Source organism: Strix aluco, chromosome Z, assembly GCF_031877795.1.
Source record: "Strix aluco isolate bStrAlu1 chromosome Z, bStrAlu1.hap1, whole genome shotgun sequence".
Taxonomy (NCBI): Eukaryota; Metazoa; Chordata; class Aves; order Strigiformes; family Strigidae; genus Strix; species Strix aluco.
The window spans coordinates 22,948,097-22,973,907 of record NC_133971.1 but is presented as its reverse complement, the minus strand read 5'-3'; the positions used below and the strand labels follow the sequence as shown (position 1 = coordinate 22,973,907).

Sequence of the window (25,811 nt, the reverse complement as noted above, 5' to 3'; positions counted from 1 at the left end):
TAATAAGACACATTTTCTAAAAATCTGACAGCAACCTTCTCTTCCCAAAAAGCCAAATAGCTTGAGGCCTCCCCCCCCACCGCAAAATCAAAGAATCCTCTTCATTACAAGATCTGCTCTTTGTTACAATTAAACAATGAGTTCAAAGCCAGTAGGGAAAGGAATTTTATTTTGAAATTTCTAAAAGATTAATACAAACAATAGAAAGTAGACAAAATTAAAAACCTATTAAAAAAGTTAGTTGTCCTTGTAAAAGTGCTCTATAAAAAAACTGAAGGCAAATGACCAAGCACATTTAATTAAGTTTTGTGTATTGCAAACCTTGACAATTATGCATGCAACTATCTTCAGGTGTTCACGGATTTTTAGTGTCTGTTTGGTCACATTTTAAACATACCAAGGGAATTCGACCACAGCAGTACCTTTACAAATACAAATTAGGAGAAGTATTACAGATTCAAAGCTTTGTAAGAAACATGCCTTAGGAATCAAGCCTGTGCTACACATTGTGTCCAGCAGTTTCTAATCCGTGTCATTTACAGACTTAGATGCACTTCAAAAAAACTGTGGTTGGTTCCAGGTCTTGCTAATGGAAGCAAAATTCCCCCCCGAGAACATTAGTTCAGTACTAACAGCATTTAGTTTTATGCTTTAGCAATTCACCTTTTGGATGTTTTATTTTGGAAAATACAGATAGTTTTTGCTATTACTCAGGTGTTAACAGTTTACCAAAATAGGAGTAAGTAATCTGATAAAAATTCATGTGCTGTGCTTTTCTAAAACGTAAACTTCTGAAGTAATATTTATATAGTTAGCATAGTGTGGTAACAATGGTGACAATCATGAAAAGAGTAAGAGTTACATTAAAAAACTTTAAGAACATTAGCAAAAGATAGTGAAGTACGGATATGCAAGAACAAACAGATAAATATCATGGGCATTGTAGCCACACAAAAGTTAGGACACAGAGAGACTTTTCTTGTGAAAGAAAGGCAGTTGTTATTCACGTCATGCTTGAAGGCAACTCTCCGATGACCTTCCCTGTAAGAAGAAGAAAAGGTTTATTAAATGTTGTCTTCCTAAGCTGATACATTTCTCTTACAAATTATAACACAAAAGCTCATTTGCACTGAGAAAAACTGAATAACCACATTCCTTTGTTGGATGTTGACATCCTTGAATATTATAAAATTTTGTAATTGGCTTTGAAACTTTGCTCTCATTTTTTATGATCCTAAGATAACTAAATAATAATAAACTAGATAACTGATCTATCAGCAAAAGATGACTAGTGACATCTTGGGCTGAGCTATGCATTTCTAAACGTATCACAAATTAACCATCAAACTCATTTGAGAGAGTATTTTGTATCCTGTCTGGATGACGCAATCAAACTTGAATCCTAGAAAAACATACACACACACAGACACGAAGAAAACATAGAAAGGCTGCTTCAATAAAAGAACAACACATGCAACAGTCACTATCAGTTTTATCTTATTTGCAGGAACAAGGAAGGGTAGCACCTAAATTAAGAAAATCTTCTGCTTGTGCTTCCTCCCCCCGCCAAGTTTTTTCCAGAAGAGCATCTCATGGTCAGTTCTCTCTTCAGGTTCAATCCTGTTTTGTCAAACCTATGTAGCAACAATCAAAACCACACTACCGATGAGGCACAAGCACAGCTGCAAGCTCCGGAACCCTGGCAGTGGGAAGGGGAAGATTTCACAAGTACTTTAAATTCTGCCCTGAAAGCAAACATTCATTTTCAATTTGATAGCACTCTCAAAGAAAGAATTCCATGGTTCTTCCTCTCTCTGTAGTTTTTTCAGCTCATTAGCTGTTTTTATTTTTTCTTTTAAAGAAGAGTAAGCCATTCTCAATATCCTAATTCCACATTTGTCATGCAGAAGAAATAAGATTTTCCAACAAAAGTTATTGTGTGATCCTGCCCAAGACTGCTAGCACACATGGCCTTTCTTCCTCCTGCTGCAATCACTGATACCTGTGTGACAGATGTGAGAGAGAAGAGTGGGAATCATGGAACTGGATCCCAAAGATCTGCAAACACTGGATGGTCAACCCCCACCCTGCAGGTGTTATGCAGGTACAAGCAAAGCAGAGTGCTAAGGCAGGCAGAGTTTAGGGAGTATCTCTTCCTTTAGACCTGTGCTAAAATAGGTTACAAAGGATGTGATTACACATTCCCTCAGCTCCTCTCTGCTTCCACCACTTTTGGTGCTGTACCAACAGTAACAACAGAAAGAGTCTAAGGACAGACACAGCCAAGTGAACTGCAGTATGACATTCAAGACAAAATGTATTTTAACAAGGTTCTTGCTTAAGCTGTGAGCTAGTCATCAAACACATGCAACTGCCACGGCTTTGTCTCACTTCTTCAGGCTGAGTACGTGACTGGTTTTTATGTCTGGCTGTGTCAAACGCAGCTGTGTGTCACATGACAGTCTATTTTCTTGGGACACTGTTAACTACCCTAAAGCTGCTCAAACACAAAACCCAACCAACTAAGCAAAAAACCGACCCATAAACAAAACACTCATAGGAAGAGCTGTAGGAAAGAGACATGCTTCAATTGCCACACCTAAAAGAAACAGAAAACAAATTGTAGAGCCAGCAGGGAAGCGATGAACACTTTGCTACCAAGAACTGGACATGCAAACAACAACCACCATGTGCTTTCGTCCCTCCTATGGCTTGAGTTTTCAATCAGAGTTGTTGTGATGGTACCTATGACTTTATTACCTGATTTCAGAGTAGAGCACAGGATCGGGGTTCTCGAAAGGGATTGCTCCCTGCAGGAACCCCAACAAGCAAGGCATCTTTGCAGGCATTTTGCATACAGTACTGCTGGAGTTCTGCAGCTGCCTGAGAGACCTGTGTAAAGGAAAAAGAAAAACAAACTCAAGAGAGGAAACTAATTCATTCACAAGCATCTATTAGGCATTTCCTCTTTAAGAACCATTATCAAACAGAGCTGGAGAGCAGCCAAGTCAGCTCTTGGATTCTAAACCACCAACTCAATCAGCACAGACAAAGCTCCAATGAAACAGGCATGAAATGCTATGCCAGTGATGAGCCAGAGGAGTGTAGAGGACTGAGCGCAGTGGAATTTGTCCTCATTAAAACACAGAGGGCCATGACCACAATATTTTCCAATCTACTGCACTGTTTTCAGGTTTGTATTTGAACTCTTACATCCTCAGATAATTTATAAACAGGATTTCCATTTCCAAACTGTTAAGCAACACAGAGCATGACTAGGAATGAAAGCAAAAAGATGAGGATGAAAAGCTTTTTAAGTTCAAATTGCCACCTTCTCCTGGCAGTGAAGTGAGAGCTTCGAATCCACACTCTGGCCCCCAAAGAGGACAGTCCAGAGCTGCAGAACAAGCCCAGGAACCCAACAGCAAGATGCCTCCAGCACTGAACTCCCCTGCTCTCCCTGTGGATGTCAAGTCAGTCATGTGCCTGTATTTTTGAAGGAAAACGCAGGGGAATTCCCAATTTCTCAGACGCGCATTAGTAACCGCTGCAGTGAACTGTCAAAATCCATGCTGTCTGCTACATTTTTCATAAAAGGAAATACTGAGCATGTTGGTAGGAATACAAATTCCCTCTGACCTCACCTCTGCTTTCATTACAGCACTTCTGAAATACTGATTTTTCTTCCTACACAACTTTGCAGTGTTGCCAGTGGAGATACGAGACAATAGGCAGAAGGACCATGCACACTTCCCAGTCTGCTGATTGCAGGGGCCACCCAGGAGGCCTGGTGGGATTTTGGTTCTGGGCCATCCCATCTAACAGCATCTGGAAGCGCATGGGAAATCTGGACTAGCGTGCGCTTTCGTTTGCTATTTCGCTGCTGTCCTGTTCACCGCCTCTCAACTCTCCTCCAGGACCCTCAGCCTGGTAACTGCCCGAATTTACAAGGCAGCTGTCAGCATTTCAAGGAGTTGTTAAGAGGAGGATTTTCCCACAGCCTCCCAGGTTCTCTCCCAGGTTCTACAGGGAGAAACATCCGCAGCAAGGACCCCTGCTGCTCATTCCTCCCTTTCTTGAAGAGAATCTCTTTATGGAGGCTGCAAAGGTCTCCCACCCTGCCCAGCCCCCTGGACCCCTGCAGCATTAGCACCCTTGCCTCAGCCACAGTGCTGACCCCTTGCTGGCACCTGACTGTGCACCACACAGCTATCAGGCTGAGGTGCCACTTGCTCACACTGATCAGGCCAAGGCTGTGTGGAGCTTTTTCCTGGGAAAACAACCAGAGAGTCATTCAGGGCATGGCTTGCACTATGAGCGCACCACAGTTAGCAGTTCCTCGCTGCACCTCTGTGCACTTTGCTACCAAACCCTGCAATGCGTACTGAGCTATGTACATCCTGGTGCTCCTGGAAAGATACAAACCTGATTCTTGGCGTCTGTGTGAGAATTATCCATACGGTAGCAGACTGTTGTTCTAGGACAGATCTGCCCACTGTTAGCCCTACCTATGCCCCTGTAACATTCTTCACTCCTTCAGTTCACACAGAGAGTACAAGGGTTTCTGCTGTATTTCATCACAGCACAAACATGCTCCCTGCAGCAGCCTCCTGCACGCAAGATGTGTGTGGGTACTTCTTTCCTACTTGGTTTCCTCTTTCTGAAAATACTGTTCCTGTTTGCTTTTTCAGCTGGCAGGGTAAACAAAATCACCGTTGGAACTTTGTAGTATGGGATGTATTTTTAAAAATCCTTTAATATCCAGCTTCCGTTTGAAAACACATTGTCTATTCAAAGTAGCCAAAACAATCTTTTCTCCTCAGTGTCTGCTAAAACTGATCCAAGTGTTTTTCACCAGCTGAATATAATCCTCACTGTTTTTACACTGCATGTCAAGAAACCCAGATGACACTTTTTATAAGACACATTTTTAATCATGCATCATTTCAATTGTGCAAAAGGCATGAACAGGTTCCTAGAACTGCAGACCTGGAACGAGATTGCTGTGCACTATGCTGCAAGGAAGGTCAGACTAAGGTCTCATTGAGGCCAAGTCTCCCCTGAGTACAAACAAGCCCATAATAAATACATAGCCTTGAGAAGTCCAGCTCCAGAATACATTACTGCCACAAAGTAACTCCCGATAAACTACAAACCCACTTTTTTGTACCCACCCCCCAAAAAAGTGGGGAAGGGGGTACATGCCTCAAAATGAGCAGGTACGGAGATGCAGGCTATTGCTGGTGGCATAAAGCAACAGAAATGTTCAGTCAATCATTTTTGTGTTAGACAACATCCCTCTTGCCACAGGACCCTACATTTCTACTCTGCATCATGCTGTTTCTCACCGATTCCCACATGACACTGCGGTGATAGAGTCACTTTTAGTGAATCAAATATTTGCTGATTCAGTATTTGCTAATAAAATTTAGTAACATTAATAAATTGATCAGGATGATGTCCAAAAGCCATAGTGGCTTCAGTCTGCATTGGGCGTTTCAAATTTTCATCAGGCCAGGCCAGGAATAGTGAGAAAAGGTATTCTAAATTATTTTAAAATGAATTAGTTAAGTTCCTGCAGTTCAATATACTGGCACTGCCCTCAGACCGAGGAAGCCAGTGTTTTGTGACTGGCCAGAGAAAAATGGTGAACACATGGAGGTGATGAGAGAAAAGGAAAAGTGCAGGATACAAATTAATTCGACCTTCATCCCTTCACAGCCGACGACGGATTATGTGCGCGGCTGGAAAGAGCCGTTTTAGCAAAGCATTCGTGGACATCTCCCCGCCCGGCTGCTGGGAACTACGAGCTGTCTTGGGCAGGCCTGCGTGGGTGAATTTGGGCTGCCAGAGAAGAAAAAAAACAAAAAAAAGAACGAAACCCAAACCTTGGGAGCTGGCAGATGACAGGACCGCCTCGCTAGCTTGTCTTTGTCTGGCAACCCGCGAGCAGGGGGAGGCTCATGCAGGCGTCGGAGACGGCCGGCTCTCCCCACGCGTGCCGGCGGGAGCCCCACCACGCCGCCCCCCGCACACCCTGCCGGCGCTCGGGCGCGGGGGGAGGTCGGCTCTGGGGAACCGCTCCCACGACCACCCCTGCTTCTGCGGAATTAACGCGGCGCCGCTGCCTTATTCACCACAGCTCCCTCCACCCGGGAGCGGCGCCCGCGGGGCGGGGGGCCGGCGCTCGGACCCCCCCGGGCACACGCACCCTTCACCCCCTTCCTCCCGGCTCGCTCCCAGGGCGGGCGACGCGGACAAACGAGGAACAAATGGCAGGAGCAGCTCGCTCCCCCCGCCCCCCGCCCCGGCTCGCCTTGATCCTCTCCACGGCCGCCTCCAGCTTCAGCTGCTCCACCAGCCGCTGCATGGTGCTCAGGCTGCCGCCCGACGACATGGCGCGGCGGCGGGGCTCGGCGGGGCTCGGCGGGGCTCGGCGGGGCTCGGCGGGGCTCGGCGGGGCTCGGCGGGGCTCGGCGGGGAGGGGCCCGCTCCGCCCTCAGCCTCCGCGGCACCGCCCCGCCCCGCCCCGCCCGGGGCTCCCGTCGCTCCGGGGACAGAGAAAGCTCTTGGTTAAAGGAGAGCGAGGAAAGCCGAAAAAAAGGGGAAGAAGGGGGTGTGGGGAGAAGAAGGAGGGGAGAAAAAGGGGAAAGGAAGGGGGGAAGAAAGAGAAGGAAGGGGTGAATGAGGGAGGGGGAAAAAGAAGGAAGGGGGTGAGGGAGGGAGAAAAGAGAAGAAAGAGGGGAAAGGAGTAAAAAAAAGGAGAGGGGAAAAAGGAAGGGGGGAAAAGGAAGGGAGGGAAACGGGGAAAAAAAGGAAGGGGAAAAAAGTAGGGCATGGAGAAAAGGAGGGGGGGAAGGAGAGTGAGGAAAGAAAGGAAAAAAGAAAAGAAGGAAAGCAAGGAAAGGGAGTTCTAAATGTCCTGTAAAGGTTTAAGAAAAAGCTTGCTCTGCCCAAAGGCAGCTGTTAGGCTCAAACAACCCAGCAGCTGCTGCCAGCATCACTGCATCCCCTCCACACTGTTCATCACCATTTCACTAGTGACCATAAGTCACTTCACTTTTTGGTGTGGGTTTGCCAGCCATCAGAGTTTGCTGGCCTGTTAAAAAGTTGGCAGGATGAAGATCATAGCCTTAAACGGTTGCTCTGAACATAGGGACTACCAGCCATGGACATGCTCGAGCCTCCAGCAAAGCCTCATCATGGTGGTCACAGTGTGTGAAAGGCCCTGGCTTAGAAAACCTTTTGCATACTGAGTGAAATGTATGTTTCACCTTATACACACTACATTTTTGAAAATATACATGCTACAAACAGAGTTCTTGGAAAAAAGCTGATAGGAAGTACAGTGGTTCTTCTCCAAGATGCTGCTGCCTTGCCACGCTTTTCCACACGAAGATCTCACTGCTACCCAGTACCAGCAATACTTGCTCATGCAAGCACTCTTCTCTGAAGCCATCTCAAATTTACATGGGCTTTACTAGGTATAGTATTGTAACTCTCAGCAGTCTCATTCCTGCTTATTTTTTTTCTTATGTATATAATTGCTTTGTCAACTTTATTTCAAGATAAAATAGGGCCTGAAAATTTATGCCCAGAAAACAGACATAATTTAGAACTACAACGAGATGTTAGGCTAGAAATGCTCAGTAGCCTCAGATAATGAGGTGTCACTGCAACACTGACAGCTTTGTAAAGACACAGGGTTTTTTCTATCCCTTATTACAGAGATGTGACTACAGTGTCACTACCCAGCAAATTTCTGCTGCAGCCCATGAATTTATGTCTGTGTCTGGTTATTTTCAAAGGGCTCATCTGTTAAGAAAAGTCAACTCCAAGGTGAGCCTGCAGAACAGCTCATTTCCAGCAAGCAGGTTATACAACACCTGCTGACTTTCCCTTCTCCGCTCACTATCAGACCACAGCTTTACAGAGACAAGACACCACTGCTGCCAACAGACACAGTTCTGTCCTCCCCAGGGACTGCCCCTCCCCTACTGCTGTAGCATCAGATCAGGAAATTAATCTTGATTAGAACTAACATAGGCAAAGGGGAAAACAGATCTGTGTTTTGACTGCTTATCTGTATAACCCAAGTACTTGGCTTGGGAGGGGAAAGGATGGAGCAAAATGAGGCATGAGGGCAAGAGCAGAGATGTTAGCCTATGAAACTGCGACCACAGGTTTAGATCCTCTTGCATGCAGTTGCCTGGTTCTTTTGCAGATGTAACTGTCTTACCTAATAATCAACACCATTTTACTCATGCTTACCTTTATTCCCTTTGTTTCTATCTCAGCAACTTAACCTTTCCCCTTCCACTCTTTCAAGCTGTTTTGGGGGAATGAAGCTGTGAAGGTATCTCACTTCATGAACACCTTTGCAGCATCCTTGCCCCACCACTACAGCATCCCTGAGATTACTTCATGAAAACAAGCATAGCTTATTCTAGATACCCTTTTTAACAAGTTTTGAATGTGAATTGACCATTATATACAAAGTGAATTAAGTTTATAGCTACACTACATGCAGCAGAGATAAAGGACAATCTTGCAGTTCCTCTTCAATTTTACTAATGCATACAGAACCATTTAGCATACTGCTTCTAACATGCTTTTGAATACATATTATTTTAAACAGGAAACTGAGACCACATTCCAAGAACGAGTGAGAGCTAAACTAGCAAAAGAGGCATAGAGAACAAACTCTTCTGCAAAAAATGAGGACAGGTTGTCTTTGCAGAATCAGAAATGTCTTGCTTCAAAAATTAGTAATTAGATATTTTAAAATTTTTTGCTATTATGGACTTTGGCAGGAGTAGAAAGTTGAAAAGCTTACCTCCACAGAAGCTATCTAACCTAGCACTGTTTTCAGCAGAAACACTTTGAGAAACTTGCTTTCACAGATGTGATAAAACAGCCAGATCAGGCTTCTTCTGTTTCCCACCTGCTCCTTTGCCAGTAGAATTCCTGAATAGTAACAGAATCCCTTTTACCAGAAAATCATGGAAACTCTGACCTGGGCTGAATTACAAAGGAAACCACACTATACTGTTGTGCATTATTTATTCTAAGTACTCTGATCAGAACAAATAAAGAATACTTTAGATTTAGAACTTAAAACAAATATCGATTACACAAACTGCTATTTACATAAGGCATCAAAACTTCCCTTTTTAACAAAAGGGTCGTTTTCCCTTTTACCAATACTTTGGTGAAAGAAATGTCACATTTAGCAGACTAATATTCACTGGTACACTTGTTCTGAACAAGCAGGTACAATCCAACATACAAGATGAAAAACCAAAGGCAAGAGATCTAAACATACTATTTCATTGATCACACTGTAGAGCAAAGCATTAAGGCTTGTTTACATCACAATGATCAACGATACATCATTTATTCCCTCAAAGAATAAAACTAGTTTGCAACTAGAGCAGGAATAGCAAGAGAACTCTGGTATAATCCCCATATTGTCTACATCAAAAAACAGTTTGGCACCTTAGAAACTAGATTTAAAAGTAGGGGAAAGAGGAAAACAGAAAACACACATTGCTTCAGAAGCCTTTATAAGCATTTCCAGTGTCCGCTTGCAGTTTAAAAGAGGAAAAACAGGACTTTCAAAGACTGATCTAGAAACATTTTCAGAAAGACTAAATTTATAGTTCCATTAATAATATGAAATATGTAGAGAAGATACATTGTTTAGAATAATGAATGTCACACTGATATCCCCAAGTAAATGGCATATATACATTGAGCTGAGCCTGTTTAGTAGATCTGATTTATAAAAATGGTAAACCTGTATTATTTTTCGGCCTGATTCAATAATTCCTGAGTTTTAGGTCACTGCTAAGTCACAGCAAACAAAACTCTGAATGATGTAGTGAGAAGTTTTGCAAATAAGTTTCAACATTAGCACAAATCTTGTTCAGCAACTTTCAATCATCAATAAAAGTCAGTCTTCCGGGTCCTTCATTTTTCATCCACCGCCGATATCTCTTCCATCGGGGATCCATGGCCATCTTCTTCTTTAACTCCTCCTCTTGCTCTCGTTTATAGACCTGACAGACAGACGAAAGGTTTTATAAGGCTGAGGAAACAGCTTAAATGAATCTCAAGGGCGGTGTAAGCATTCATAGTTCAACCATTCACCAGCTTATTGTTCTTAGAGATGACTGAACTGCAACATAGAAGCAGACCTGGACCAACATAAAGTACAGAAGTACTTTCAGCCAAGGAGCCTACTGGCTGTAGTTGAGATGCTTTGCATTTTTGCTGAGAGCAGAACTGCCTCCCCATAAGATGGTGCTGCAAGCTCCCAAACTTTTTGCTATAGAACTAGATGCTCATGAATTCAACAACAAAATTTATGTAAAGAACTCCTAATGCTCAGAAAGCTAGATTTTGTGTCCCTTCTCAGCACCCTCAATGCTGTTGTTCAGCTCTTCACTTTAGTTGTTTTCCCACTTCAAAGTCATTGTCTAGATAGAATACCACTAGTGAACTTTTTATTCCTAATTAAAGTTTCTCAACTAAGTTAATATGTCTACATTAAGTACTGGCAGTGATAAGTAATTACATTCTCTCAAGAAATGGTGTCACTGATGAAATCTACAATTATCAGCAAAGTCAAGTATCTAAAAAAAAGCAAGAGCATCTGCATTTTTATTCTGGAAGGCAGTTTACGCAGATACAGCCAGTGTACATCTCAATACCATAAAGCTTTGTGTCATCTCAACGTCATCTGAATTCTTTCTGGAAGGAAATTAAATGTAAGATTCTGCTATGCATGAACAAGATTTTAAAAGTATTATAGATTGCTTCATAAATACACCAGCTCAATGTTCAGTGATCACACAGGTTTTAAGAATTATTAGGAAAGTAGCAGAGGGGAAAAAACCCCATACCATTGTAGAGCTCCATGATGTACCCATCTATTGAATTCTTGGTCTTACCCATCCTAAAAGGACATTGGAAAACAACATACAGATAGGTGTCTCCAATGATCAGAGAAGCTTTTGGGGAGAAACACTTAAGCATATTTTTCAGTCTAGAAAAGACATGACTAAGTTTCAAGCAAGGATATGGTAGTGGTACACAGGAGCACAGGTAGCACAAGCAAGAATAAAGCATGATTGTTCTCCATTTCCAATAATACAACAACCAGCAGCTGCCTGGATAGCTTCAAAAAACCCGTCTTCTACATGTATTGATGAACTCATGACCAGTCAGCACAGCAAACGCTGGAAGTTTTAATGCATTCAAGGAGTGACTAGGTAAGTTTATTAAAGAAAAACTCATTAAAGCAATTACCTACAAAGACAACATTTCCTTTTCAGGAAGTCCCAAAGCTGCAAGTTATACTGATAAATATTGCTATACAGGTGCAACTTTCATGTATTCTTCACTAAAAATCAACTGCTGGCCACCACAGGAGATGAATTTGGGCTGAACAGACTTCACTTCTGGCATATACAGCTCTTTGATATTCAGTGACCAAAACATCACTAGTTAGAAACAGCATGGATTCCAAACCATGTCATTTTTTCTCTACAACAGCACATCCATACTTTCCTACTTTTTCCATATAACATCTGCTTTGACTAGTAACATGTTTTCTAACAAGCCCATCACAATTCAATGTGTATATGTACCTGTTGGCTAATCCTTTCCTTACACTAGCATCAATTTTACTACTTTCCTCTTCAAGTTTCTAGACTAATCCATCGCTGCCTACTTTTAAAGAAGGATTCTCTTATTTTTGGTGCCCTGCCAGCAGCAAAGGCAGTTCTGTCACCATCCCATTTCTCTTCCCAGTATATGCAGAGCAGCAGCAACATCTCTTCCCCTTAAGCAGGCCAAGCTTGTATTCTGCTTCTCTTCTAGAAACCTCCCACCCAGATGGCCCACAGATGAGCTTCTGTGGAACAATAAGTGTGTTTCATCAATCTGCCACCCCCCCAGCATCCCAAGTCATTCTGGACTGCAGATTCCACGCTGTGGCTAATATTCTTTTACTGCTCTCTCAGAAAGCTTAAAAGAAGTTACATATTGACTATTTAGTAACTGACTATCTATGGAAAGAGTCACAGTTGTGCCCAATGGTATTTCATATGCCATATTTACTTGAGTAGATACACAGCACAACAAGAACAATCCCTGACTCACAGAAGGCCAAAGAACTATCAAGGGATAGTTTAAAAAAAAAAACAAGCTAGGAATTAATGGCTTAGAAGGCTAATGAAATAGGAGTTTCAAATGATTCAGGTAATTCTTACTACAAATTATTACTGTTTAGAGAACAGTCTTAACCTACCGTAATAACTTTGTCATACCACATTGTTACAAGAAAGCCTTTCATCAGATTCAACTAAATCTTGAAGATTCCCTAACAATCACAGGTGGATGTCCCCTGACAGAGCAAATCCCCTCCTATGTCCAGCAAGCTGCTGTCTACCAGCCCATGAGCAAAAGAAGTTGAAGAAAACATACCAAATGGTTGTCTAACAGTTTTTAATTTATAAAGCAATAGCTAAAAATTGAAGAATGCTTCATAGAGCTCCATCTCAAGCACCTTCACAAAACAGCTGTTGTTAATCTGTGAGTGCTGGATAACCAACATTAGCTTTTCCATCAGAGCTACCCACCTCATAGTTTTCTCGTATCCACAGGCGCCGTTCAAGAAAGATCTCTTTTTGATGATCTTCTAGGCTGTCAAACTGAGACTGAGACATTTTCATGTACCTTCGTATGATATACAGCTTCTCTTGCACACCATACTCTTGCCCTTTAATAGTGAAACAATAAATCCACCAAATGCACCAAGCTATGTATTTTAACAAGTAAAAAGGAGCAAGAATGATCTGAAATAGAAGGATATCATATATCTTGGGCTTCTGATAACCGCCTTTTATCTCTATTTTATTTTTAATTATGTCTTTGATGATTTCTTCCTCTTCTTCACGAATTTCTTCTTTAGACCGCCTGTTCTTGCCTTTTTCTCTAGTTTTGCTGAGTAAACCTTGTTGCCTGGCAATCTCAGTAGCTTGTATACGGTATTTTGGCACTGTAGCTAGGTAGTTGATAGCTTCATTGTAACTACTCCACCAGCTGAAGAACTGTAATTGAAGAACAGCAAAAGTAAAAAAGATGTTTTTTTTATACAGACACATTCCTATTTGGAGGTTTGCCAGGAAAAAAATAATGCTGTCATACACCTTTAACCACAATTAAATCACAGCAAGGGTAAGAACTGGAAGTAACAGTACTACTTCTGCAGTATTACAGAAGCTGTAATTGTTTCTCCAAACTTAGTAAGGCACCTGAAAAATAGATAAATAGATGTGTAAGTCACAGCAATATACAGTGATAAGGAATGACATGCAAACACTGTTGAGATTGGTTTTATTCACAAGAAGATGGTAATCTCCTGAAGGTTAATGCTAGGCTGTGCCAGCCAGTCTCAGAAACTCCCTTGGATTTATAAATAAAATAGCTGGTACATGAACATTTCATTACAAAATTGTTACCCATTTAAAATAGTTAATTAAACATGGATTAAGTACATTACAATCTCATTAGCCTGCCAGGATTCACTTCACAAGATTCAACATCCCCTTCTAATCTCCAGCTACCTTTCTGAATTTCAATGAGGTGAAAAAAACACCAAACAACAAACCAGAAATATAGTGCCTGGGGTGAACATGTCTTACTGGGGCAACTTTTTTCAAAAAGCAGCATTTCACACTGTTCACCAAGACAAAGGGCAGACATATACACATTATACAACCTTAACGAAGACCAAAAAGCAGAAACAGAAAGCAAGAGAGGCAAACCAGTTTATACTGAATTTGCAATCACCTTGCAGCTGGACTGCAGGAAAAGTGAGCATCTCCTCTTACAGCCAAAGAAAGAAGAGGTGAAATGAAACTCTGCCATTGGAAGTACATATGAAGGAAAATTAAGTATTTGGCTGCATATGCCATTGGAATTTATTATTCCAAGCTCTCAAATTCTGATCAATGTATTTGTTTTAAATTCCAAAGCTCACTTTTTAGTGGGATAATCTGCACCACAGAATAAACTGTATCTTCATCTCAAACTTTTGGTGTATTTTTAATGACATTTTGAACCAGTAATCTAATAACTCCTAAGAAAAGAGAGTTATGCATCTTCTTCCACTTAAGTATTTGTCAGCAACAGCACAAGCTCATATCTAATACACAGGCCGTTTTCTTGACCTTGGATCTATCACCTTCAGAGCAAGCTTTCCTGAACCAAATTCACTTCTCTCCAGACTTCATTGTGGTGTTTAAAATATGCTGCAATGTAAGATTCACATATTAGTAAATTCCTTATATGCAGTCCCATCATGTGAATGGAGTCTTGAATTTAGTTTGCAATTAGACTGTTCTTTAAAGAGTTATTTATGCAGCTTGACAAACTGACACATGCTTATTTGGAGCACTAGTCCTGCCGGTGCTCAGGAACACGCTATTCTGAGTCTGCCATGAAGAACTAAGTAACTTCCTTAGAAAAGCTGCACTTCTCTCTATGAAATACCCTACCATTAAAAGAAACTTATCTCTACTTTTGCCCAAGGTACCAAGGGCAGTCAAAACTCTGCTCAGTAGATCCTGACTTCAGATGTGTTATGGACACCACACAGCAGTTTACCACAGCAGACAGGAGCAGGCCTCCTCACAGACACTGTTCAATACCTGGCATGTTATAAGGGCTGCAGATACTTCTCTTCCCATTCAGAAACTCAATAAGCAGTGTCACATAAACATGAAATTTTACCTGAAACACAGAGATGGCACACACTGCAACTAGAATCACTATCCTGACATCCACTTTAGGTGCCAATCTCCTGCTGTAGTAGTGATAATAATGCCTGTAATGCTCTTCAGGATGATCCAACATATAGTCGTAATCTTTACGCATTTCTTCATCCTGCAGGATGAGACAAAAAAAACACACATAGGTTCAGACTCCTGTTTTCACTTACTCTGTTATAGCTGTGTTCTACATCTCACTAATGACCATGCTGCTATAGAATTGGCAATAGCCCAACTAGAGGATGAAGCACAGGGGAAAACCTTTGATCCTTTTCTCATATTCTCAATTAATTTGTTCTCACACTCATCTGTCCACAGACATCTGACATACGTGGTCTTAAATGCATAAACACACACTGCATGAAGACATTTAATACTGAAATAAAGACAGGCAACTGAGATCCACATAATAAGTATTTTTAACTTCAGAATGGGAAATCCAGATAGACTAGAGTTAATAAATATTACTCAGGAAAAGCTTTTCAGATGAAGAAGCTATTAAGAGACTGTTTGACAAAACTTTTAGAATTAGCTTACAGGACTGTGGAATCTATCCAATGAAAGGCCATTTCAAAATCTCATTGTTCTCATCTTCTCAGAGTTTCTCATTTTCACCCATGTAATTAAGAGATGAGAAATTGAATTTTGTCAGCCTCAACTGCATTCATTTTCTACCTCCAAAAAAGTTCATTTTTTTTCTCCCTTGCAGCCTTGAAACACTCAAGAGTCATTCGTCCATTCCTGAGTTTCATCTTTGCCAAGCCACACATTTTGCCCTGATAAGCTTCCCTTACAGATCTCATATAATACTCCAAGTCACTGTTACTTTTTTGTTGAAAGGTATACCTTTAAGACAAAGCCCAGTTGGTTCATTTTAAATACAGACGGAGGACAACTCCTAAGTACGGAGGGACTGTCAAAGAGGACAACAACTCCTAAGTACGGAGGGACTGTCAAAGAGGACAACAACTCCTAAGTACGGAGGGACTGTCAAAGAGGACAACAACTCCTAAGTACGGAGGGACTGTCAAAGAGGACAACAACTCCTAAGTACGGAGGGACTGTCAAAGAGGACAACAACTCCTAAGTACGGAGGGACTGTCAAAGAGGACAACAACTCCTAAGTACGGAGGGACTGTCAAAGAGGACAACAACTCCTAAGTACGGAGGGACTGTCAAAGAGGACAACAACTCCTAAGTACGGAGGGACTGTCAAAGAGGACAACAACTCCTAAGTACGGAGGGACTGTCAAGAGAACTGTATCCTCCCCCCTGCACTCTTGGACTGGCTACTGAAGAAGGATTTTAGGGTTTTTTTTTCCCCTCCCTGACTGCTGGTAGGAGGCAAGGCAGCTAAGTGCACACCAAGGACTGCCGAGCCGAAGCTGCAGAGCCACCCGCGATGCACACCACCGGGTGCAAACCTGAGAGGCTCTCTGCCTCTCCGGGGGAAGAGACACCTGCGAGTGTCGGCCAGGTGCAGGGCCAAAGCCGGGCAGAGCGCCGGTGTTTAAGCCGGATCTCTTGATGGACGCTTCAGACACAGACGCCACACGTGAGTCGTATCCGTCGAGCGAGGCTCGGCGGGGGTTACATACCTTTCAGGGTTCTTCTAAAGCCGCGACTTTTCTTCTCGCAACACGCGACTGCGTAACTTCGCTGCCCGCTGCTCAGGCGCGAGCTGCCCGTTGCCCAAGACAGGGAAGCGGTAAACGAGCGGTGCGCGAAGCGTGTCCCGGCCGGCCTCCACCCCAGCCCCGCACGGCCTCCGCCCCAGCCCCGCACCTACCCACCCGGCCGCCGACAGGAGACCGCCGAGGCATGCGGCGGCGCGGGTAGCCGCGACGCGGGGCCGGTTGCCCAGCCCGCCTGCCGCCCGCCCCGCTCCCCGGCCCGCCGCCGCGCCCCCCGCACTGTCTCTTACCGGAGCGGCTCCGGCCGCGGCGGCTTGTCCCGCTCTCTCACCTTGAGGGTCTCGTAGGCGGTGGCGATGAGGAGGAACTTCTCGTGCGCCGCCTGCGGGCCGCCGCCCGGCGCGGCCGGCTCCCCGCGGTAGCGATCGGGGTGGTACTTGCGGGCCAGCTGCCGGTAGGCGCGGGCGATCTCCGCCTTGCTGGCCTGCCGGCTGACGCCCAGCACCTCGTAGCATACCCGCCGCCCGCAGTACAAGCCCTCGGTCAAACCCCGCGCCGCTCGCGGGAGCAGCGCCGCGCACACCCACAGGCACAGCAGCAGCCGCCACCACCGCCGCCGCGCCGGCACTGCCCGGCCGCCCGCTGCCGCCGCCGCCATTTCGCTACCGCCGCCGCCCCCGCAACCGCCGCGCCACGCCCCCTGCGCAGGCGCCTTGCGCGCGCGGCCCGGGGGGGCCGGCGGGGGGCGGGCGGGGGGGGAGCCGGGTCTTGCCAGGCCGGGGTTTTTCCCGGCTTCCTCCGGGCTGCGGCCGCTCGTTGTCTTTTCCCGGGAGCCTCTCTGGAAGTGCGGCCCGGACCGATGTTTAATTGGAGCTCGCTCGCGCGGGGCCGGGGTTTCGCTGCCTGCTCCGTGCCGGACCAGCCGGTGTCACCGGCAGCCCCACAACACTCGCCCATCCATCCGTACGGCAGGCCCCGCAGAAGGCATGTCGGGCAACACGCCTGCGGCGGCCGTGGCCTGGTGTACATACGGCTGCGCTTGATGATGGTGGCAAAGGAAAGAGTGTTAAAGTCCTTTAAAGCGGACATTTGGCCTCACAGCTGCTATAGCAGGTCTGCCACCTTTGATCTGTTTTAACCAAAGACTTGTTTTGAAACAAGGACTACTCCTCTGCTTCAGTATAACTGGGAGGAACGTTACCTCGATATCCCTTTCCAGGAAAATCAGATTTATGCTTGATGCTGGAAACATCTACCCCAGAAATACTTAGCTCATCGGAGAACACATGCTGTTCTTCTGCTAGAAATGAGTATGTGTCTTATACTTACAGACTCCTCTGTCTGTCTCCTTTTTACATTAATAAATGTTTATAATTTCCTTGAGACATGGGTGAGTCCCAGGACTTCTTCCTCAAAAAAATTCGACCTCTTTGCAGCTTGTTAGAGTCCAGCCTCTCAGCATTGGGGGCTGATGTTCTACTCCTCAGATCTTCAGCTTAACAAATTGTCCATGGCCATTTGTCACCCTTTTTTTTGTTTGTTTTTTGAGTGAGAAGGAAGCTAGTTCTTTGACAGTGTGTTACTTGGAGCTCACTTCTGCCAGGAAAACTGGCTCTGGAGCTGTAGTGAGAGGTCACCGGCTGAGCCAACGCCATCTGCAGGCAGCATTTAAAAAGCTGGCAAATGGGCACCACACTGTCTGCTGTCAGTTATACTCCAGGGGTGTCTTGTTTTAGCGTCTTGCCAAAATGCTCGAGATTACACGTGGCACCGATGAACTCAGGAGGAAGATGCTGTGTGGTGGTTACGCCTTTCTCCCGCAGTCTTAGCCACCCCAAAACGGCATGTAAGGTATTTTACAGTGCTGTTTTCTCCCTTTAATGACTTTAGACTACAATAGCTCGGCAGTAGTGGTATTGAACTATTTTATTTTAAAAAAAAAGATATTCCTAAATATCCTTAGGGCCGGGCTGTGCCGGGATGCGGGCTGGTTGTACCGAGCTGTGGGCGGGGCTGTGCCGGCTGTGGGCGGGGCTGTGCCGGCTGTGGGCGGGGCTGTGCCGGGCTGTGGGCGGGGCTGTGCCGGCTGTGGGCGGGGCTGTGCCTGCTGTGGACGGGGCTCGTCGCCCGCCAGCTGCTGGCGGCACCGGCCGCCGAGAGGGGGCGCAGCTGCGCCGCTCCCCGGGCCGTTTCCCTCCTCCGCCCCTGCGGAGAGCGCGGGCGGCGTCGTGGCTGCCATGGAGGTCAGCGCGGACTCGGGTCAGTCTGCCGCCCCCCGCCGCCCCTCTCCTTGGGACCCACCGGGAGTCGCGGGCGGGGAGCGGGGTGGGGGGGGCCGGTACAGCTCCTCGCCGCGCCCGAGCGGCGCCAGCGGGCCGGTGCGTGTGCGCGGCAGGGGCGGGCGGCGGGGACGATGGCTCAGCTCTTTCTAAATATAAACTGGCGGTGACGGGAGGGCGGGCGCCGCCGGACTCCGCCGTCCCCCGCGGCGTTTGGCGTCGGGGAGAGCCGCAGGGAGGAGGAGGAGGAGGAGGAGGAGGAGAGGAAGAAGGAGGAGGGAGCAGGAGCAGGAGCAGGAGCAGGAGGAGGAGGAGGGAGCCGGCCGCCGGCCCGGTGCCTGTGCCGAGCCGCCAGCGGAGGAGAGGGGCGGGGGGTGGGGAGCGGCCGGGGCCGGGCGGCTGCGGCGCGTCTCTCACCGCCTCCCCTCCCTCCCCAGCTGGCAACATGGCTGCGGCCGCCGCGGCTGCCCAGGACGAGCTCAGTAAGTGGCGGCGGCGCCGGGGGCTCCCGATCGGGCGCCGACCCCGCGAGGGGGCGAGCGGGCGCGGGGCGGCGGCGGGGCCGGGCCGGGGGCTTTCCTCGGCGGCGCCCCCGCTGCCACGGGGCCCCGCTCCCGGCCCGCCCTGGCGGGGCTGGCGGCGGGGCCGGGCCCGGCCCTGGGCAGCCATGTCGGGAAGCGGAAACTGAAGGCTGCGGCGGCAGGGGCGGCCTCCCCCAACCCCGGCCCCTCCACGGGCGGGGAGGGCTCGCTGCGGCCTGGCGCGGCCGCCGGCGTGACCTTGCGGGGCCGCCCCGCCTGCTCGGCGGGGAGGAGGCGGTGGCTCCTCGCCGAGGGGGAGCCGGCGGGGGCGGCCGCCGGCGTGGCCTGGGGCGGCGGGTGGCAGAGCCCCGGTGCCGCCATCGGCAGCCCGCTGCCCTGTGGCCCCTCTCCCTGGGAGGGCGAGCCGCAGCCCTTGCCCGCCGGCGCTCGCCCTGCTTTGTTCAATCGCAGCCTTTACCCTCAGAACCATTTTGAAAGTCACGTACACCGAAACACCCCTGGGCGCGTGCAGACCTCGTAGGTACCCCAAGTGCAGTGCTGTGTCTCGACGGTAGGTATGGAAGCACATCCTCAGCCTCTGCAGCGCTCGGAACACGATGAGAGCAGCCAGAATCGGAGGTGCATGCCTCTGCCGCGAAGCCTGCAGGGCAAGGGAAGCCCAGCTCTGTATTCTTGTCACATCCAAACCCCGTTCTCAGTCCAGTACAGTAAGCGATCAGCTTCTCTTTGGAGAGGCCTATGAAACTTTTAAAGAATGGGTTTTTTTTCCCTGCTTTTCCTATCTTGGAGTAGAGCTAGTTCTTGGACAACTGTGACGAGTTAGTAGCAAGATAACGCATGACTCAGCCAAAAGAGAGGGCCTTTGGTTGCCCTGAAATAGTACTTGGCAACCACCAGAGAGGAAGGGCAGAAGAAATACTCTGAGCATATTTGTGCTATTGGCTTTCAGTTCTAAGGCATTTCTGTGTGGTGTGTCACTTTGGGTTTTTTGTTCTTGGTGGGCTGCTGTGTAGATAACATCCTTGCTCTGCTCTTTGTTAGATGTTACTGAAGCTGGGTTGAGTGGGATAAGGCATATGATAATGGTGGGTATGTCCTTTATGTTGCCAAAGAGGCGGGATCTCGTGGAGTAAGAAGGATCTTCCAGTTACACCGATCCTTGAATCGGAGGACACAAATACCAAGCTATTTATTCCATCAACAACTGGTATAAATTGTAATCATGACTGTGAAAGACCTCACGACTGCTGTCATCCTGGAGATTCTATTGTCAGTTTTACAATGCTAACGTGATTCCCCTTGGCGAAACCAGTGTGAGATCTCTTGCTTGTAACTCCTCAGCTTTTATCTGTGTGTAATCTAGCTTCCCAGCCTCCAAATCTGATCCCTCAAAAAAACTAGTCCTCAGCCAGTGCCAGTTGCTACACAGTCTTTTCTGTTAAGCTCCACTGAAAGGACAAATGTCCTTAGATTGAGATTCATGTTAATAATTATATGATGTCATTCAGGTTACTGACCACTGCATCCTTCAGAATTGAGGGATTTTTATTGGATTGGTTCGAAATCTTTTTTTTTGGGGGGGTGGGGGTGGGCAAGAGAGTGGATTGTTTTGGTTTTGGTTTTTCCCATCTGTCACTAAGTAAAAAGTACTGTAGTCTTAAATAAAAATTAAAGCTAATGGAAGAAGAGTAATTTCATGTAGAGGAAGAGAGGGAAACTAAACAGGCTCCATGTAGTTCCACTGTCTTGATGCATTTAAATAGTTAAATTTCAGCATATTTGTAAAGAAATCTGTTCCTTTTTAGGATGATGAGTAGTCCCAAAATAACAAAAATAATTACAAAAATTCGAGATTGGAAAACCAGTTTTTCTTGCTTTATATATATATGGCTATAGGAGGCCTTGATTTATAGCTCCAGTCAAACACATAAACTCTTGCTGTTTGCCTAAACTCTGTATAAGGGTGCTTACCGTTGTAGAGGACAAATTGTTTGAAGGCAGTATAAGAATGGAGATAGGGCAGTTTAAAAATTAATGCAAAATCAGTAAACTGGCCTTGAAGCTGTAAGAGTTCAGATGCAAGAGAAAGTTAATCTTGAGTAAGAATAGTCAACCTCTCGAATGGAGATCCTAAGCCTGGCATCCTGTGAATATTTGGATTTCAGTATGCTATTCAAGTTTTTATATAAACTTTTCTATAAAATGAAAGAATAGGATGAAAAAAGATCATATATCCCCCTCCTGCAGGCCTTCCCAGCTTTTTCAGTCAGATCTTGTAAAATAACCTGGTGACTGGCCTACTTTTACAAAGCCCCCGTAAAGTGATTTGGCTGTAGGCACAGAGTGGGTTACTGGTAGAGCCAGGAATAGCACCAGCAAATCCTGACTCACTGTTTGCTGCCATAATCATACTAGATACATTTTCTCCCAGAGTCTAATACCATTTGAACAAACATTTGACTCCTATTTTAGTAGTGGCACAATAGACAAGAACTTTATACTTTTTTCTGCATGCGGAATAGGGCAGAAACAGTTGCTTAGCTTTGGAGGGACTGAACGGTGTGTTTGAGCTTTTGCTTTAGCAGGGACCTGTGCCTAAAACTACCCCTGCTATCCAGGCCGTAAAGTTGAAACACTCCTGTGTCCAGTACTCTTTATTTGGTATAGGGCCTTTTGGAGAAAATGGGGATGCTAGTGCAATGTAATGGTTCTACAGAGTTCAGGTAATGGAAGTTGGTTTTTTGTTTGTTTGATTGGCTGAAACAGTTCTATAAATGCTTTAATGTAGCAGTCCCACTAATCTGTCAAACAGACACTTTTCAGGGAAGTGAGGATAAATTCTGGCTTTGTGCACAGAGTCTTTCTGTGCCACGCTCTGTTTTGTTTTGCAGAGCACTCTGACTCTTTTTGGTTCCTGGAATGCTTTTGTGGTGATCAGTTAAATTATGAAATACAGTTAGCTTGACATGTCCTAGCCCCAGTAGTTTATTTAGTTGTGTTTTTTAAAAAGAAGGAGATGTGTTTTACTTGATAATCAACTAGACAAAGTACGTTGCTGAGGGGCCTGTGCAGAATAGCTGATATGCTGTGCATAGTATTTATGAATGCCAGAGGGAGCTAATTCTTTATCTTGCATAAGGACAAGGAGGAGAACCTGGGTCTGTGGAAGGGAATTGTGCTTAGCTGAACCGAGAGATTTCTTTGATTGAAAGATGGATAAACAGTGAACTAGCTACCTCAGTAAGGCCGAGCATTCAAAGAGTTCACTTCTGTGATTTTAATTAAAAAAAGAAAAAAAAAGGGAAGGGTAATGCCCTTGTTAAGGGAAGGAAGACATTAAGCTGTTTATTTATTTACTTTATCCTTTCTGTGTCTTTCTCTCAGTTGTTCCCTCTGGCAAGCTACCTTATAGTGGAACAGGAAGAAGGGGCATGTTGTTTCAATGAGCAGGCTGGGGTTTTGCTGTTGGCTTGGGAGACTGCAAGATCAGTTCTGAAATAGCAAGACTTAGAAGTAACTCTGACCCTTTTATGGCCAGTGTTGCAGGATTTGGAAGTTTATAAAGCACGAGTTAGAGCCTTGCTGTTAATGCAACTTTCTTGTAAATTTTATGTACGTTGCCTGTGTTTTGAAATCTATTCTTTTACTTTTTGCATGAGGTGTGGTCATAAGTGCTGAAACCTATATTCCTCCTTGCAATCTTAAATGGAGACTGGAAAAAACCGAGAAGTGAAACATGCATTTTCTCACAGATAGGTAACTGCATTGCCATGGTAACTTGGGGGTTTCAAATTCCAAATACACCATGTCTGTTGACACGAATTGGACACTGCTGCTGGAAACAGGGATACAAAGTTGCATCTTGTTTTCCTGCCACTTTGGTTCTTTTCTACACAGTGAAAGGGAACATGTCTTCATATACAATGCCTATTGCTAAATTCTCCATATTTATATTCATCCTCTTGTAAACACCTTTTTTTTTTCCCAAGAAAATGACACAGAAAATTAAATACTGTGTGAAAATACTATACAGCAGCATGGAAAGAAGTTGTGATTGTGCCAAAATACATGAATATCTGTTACAAATTTTGCATGGACTTAATTATATGTATTTCAAAAGTAAAACTACCTGGTATTAAGTTTTCTACTCATGCAGTTCATTCTTGGTTGTGTGGTTTTTTTTCAATCCACAGTAAAATGTTGACTGTCATAGCTTGGCACACATATGATGTTTCTAAGACTACTTATTAAACAAGATACGATTTCTCAGGTGCTTTCTAGTGTAGTGGGCAAGTCTGATAGGGACCATGGGTGGCACATAGCTCATAAGCGGATTCAGGGTACCGTAGCAATTGTCTTTTGAAAGAAATTGGTTCTAGCTTTCATGTTTGTAAAGGGAAACTTGCAAGAGTTTCCCAGAAATAATGAATTCATTGATTGATGTGCTGAGAGGTAGTAGTGATTTAATCTTACTTGGGTTATTCCTTCCAACAGTCCCTGGCAGAGCAAGGGGCTCCACAGTGAAGCGAATCTAGAAGGCTTGCCGTGATCTCAGTGTGCCCTATGCTTTTCTGTTGTTTCTGACATTCAATATGTTCTTGGAGTGTTTTTTGTAGAGCCTTGCAGGATTGGGCACAGGGTTTTCCAATTGTGTTTCCAGTGAAGTCTCCATCCTTTCCTCCTTTCTCCTTTTCACTTTGACTTTCTCACCAGTGTAAATAAAATAATGGCAATCCTATGGGGGCTCTTTTGTTTTGGTTGGTTTGTTTGTTTGTTTTGTGTAAATTCTCTAGACTGCATTAAAAGTAGGTCCTTTGCCTCTGACAGCATGTTCTTCCCCCAGCCTGATGTTCACCAGGTTGAACTGCAGTAGACTGACTATGGAAGTAATTTTATAAACATATATAATTAGCTAATACAGAGGGTGCTGTAGGTGGGAACCAATACGAAGAAAATGTCACAGTCCTAAATTTGAGATGAGGGTTTAATGTGAAATTGAGGAAGGAGAAGCCTTCTGAGATCTTTTAATGATTGGCTTTTTAGATGGGGATAGAGTTATACTTTACTAAATGTCATCCCTCCATTACTTCTTCCAGTGCTTCCAGAAAACTTTAAACATTATCTTTAACTGTATTAGTCCACTTTCAAAAGGAAAAATTACAGGAATTGTGTCATTGCACGGACTGCATTTTAAATTCAGTGTTGGCTTGCAAAGGTAAAGACTGAGATGCATAAAACTTTTTAATTAAAATTCAGTGCTCTTACTGTCAAGTTGTGGTAAGATTGCTGTAGTAGTTATTTTCAGTTACTAAGGCTTATTCAAAATGGTTTGTGTCATCTTTTTTTTCTACGGTATGTAGCAAAGCAAGTTAGATCTCTTGCCTTACTTATTTTTATTATCATATAACCTAATGCTCCCCCCCTGAAATTACAGCTGTGCAGTTTATAGTCAGCAGTAGGGAATATAAAACTAGATGGAGAAGGTTTTGGCTTCATTTTTAGAAACTTGTGAAGTGCAGGATGTGGGAATGTGCGATGGGTTGTCTTGTTTGAGGTCTGATGCACAGTGGTCTGCTCACTGGCTCAGGCAGGACGGGGAGGCTAGGTGGAGGTTGCGAGAAGACATAAGGCAGAGAGGGAAAGGAACTTGCCCTGTGCCAGCCAGCAGGTTTGCAACACTCATGGAGGTAGGACTCAGTATCTGAGTTCCTAATATTGCGTCCCCTGCTCCCCTTCTGGACCATTGTGTGTGTGCTTTAAATCTCCAGGGTTTATGCTTTCCCATAATGGATGCTGTCAGCTTGAGAAATGGTCTTAATTGTTAGAATAAAAACTGGGGAGAAAATAGTTGATGTGCAATACTTGAGAGGGTTTATAGCTCTTTGTTTTCCTGTCCCGCTGCTATGGATACAGCTTGCATCAACAGCACAGAAGAGTGCTCTGACAAACTCCTGACCAGTTTCTTAACTGCAGCCAGGGAACTAGCCTACTTGAATTTGCTGAAGAGTCCTGTCATGCTAATGGTTAAGGGAAGGATGGATACTTGATGGCAGTATTAGGGCTTAACTGACTAGGCAGCAGAGATATGGGAAAGGTAATAAACATATCTCACAGGCAGCATAAACAGGGGATAGCTTCTTTTTTCTCCTGATCTCTAGTATTATTACTATCCTGGTTGCTGCTTGTAACAACAGAATAATGGAGGAAGCTGGAAATGGGGTAGATGCTTGCAATTAGGTGCATTGCTGCCCTTCCTGTGGGCAGGTGCAGAATGGTTTCTGTGCCTTTTGGAAGGTGTGTATAGTCCAGCGACTGCAACAAATGTTGCTTTAGAAATAACTTCACTCCTGTTTCCTTATACTTGAGTCTGATCTGTTGCCATGTAAAGGAACGTGATGTTGGAGAGGTTCCTCAGTCAGCTTGCTTGAGGATGGTGGGTGTGCAGCGATCTCCTGGAGTTCCAGGTCTGAGGGGATAGATTGGGTAATTTCATTCATTGTTTGAGTTATGTCAGCT

The 25,811-nt window shown here is 45.2% G+C and overlaps 3 protein-coding genes across 5 annotated transcripts in view; 1 reads left to right on the top strand and 2 right to left on the bottom strand.

Moving 5' to 3' along the window:
* Nucleotides 1–151: 151 nt before the first annotated feature.
* On the bottom strand, nt 152–6,488 carry GNG10 (G protein subunit gamma 10). Its single transcript, XM_074812330.1, has 3 exons — nt 6,317–6,488; nt 2,761–2,892; nt 152–1,041 (listed from the first exon to the last, which is right to left on the bottom strand). The coding sequence occupies exons 1-2, from the start codon at nt 6,395–6,397 to the stop codon at nt 2,767–2,769; spliced, it is 207 nt and encodes a 68-aa protein (XP_074668431.1). The 5' UTR covers nt 6,398–6,488; the 3' UTR covers nt 152–1,041; nt 2,761–2,766.
* A 2,558-nt stretch (nt 6,489–9,046) lies between these two features.
* On the bottom strand, nt 9,047–17,139 carry DNAJC25 (DnaJ heat shock protein family (Hsp40) member C25). Its single transcript, XM_074812329.1, has 4 exons — nt 16,806–17,139; nt 14,803–14,955; nt 12,648–13,118; nt 9,047–10,061 (listed from the first exon to the last, which is right to left on the bottom strand). Exons 1-4 carry the CDS (start codon nt 17,130–17,132, stop codon nt 9,939–9,941), a joined length of 1,074 nt encoding a protein of 357 aa, XP_074668430.1. The 5' UTR covers nt 17,133–17,139; the 3' UTR covers nt 9,047–9,938.
* Nucleotides 17,140–18,640: 1,501 nt separating this feature from the next.
* ECPAS (Ecm29 proteasome adaptor and scaffold) overlaps nt 18,641–25,811 on the top strand; it is a 68,421-nt gene continuing 61,250 nt past the window's right edge. The window contains exons 1-2 of one of the 3 annotated variants that reach the window (XM_074813704.1): nt 18,678–18,733; nt 19,191–19,235. In XM_074813704.1, the coding sequence (XP_074669805.1) occupies nt 18,712–18,733; nt 19,191–19,235 (67 nt within the window). In that variant the 5' untranslated portion in view covers nt 18,678–18,711. Of the gene's footprint in view, nt 18,734–19,190; nt 19,236–19,859; nt 20,003–25,811 lie in introns of those variants that run through there. The other 2 variants (XM_074813706.1, XM_074813703.1) reach the window with 2 other exon arrangements.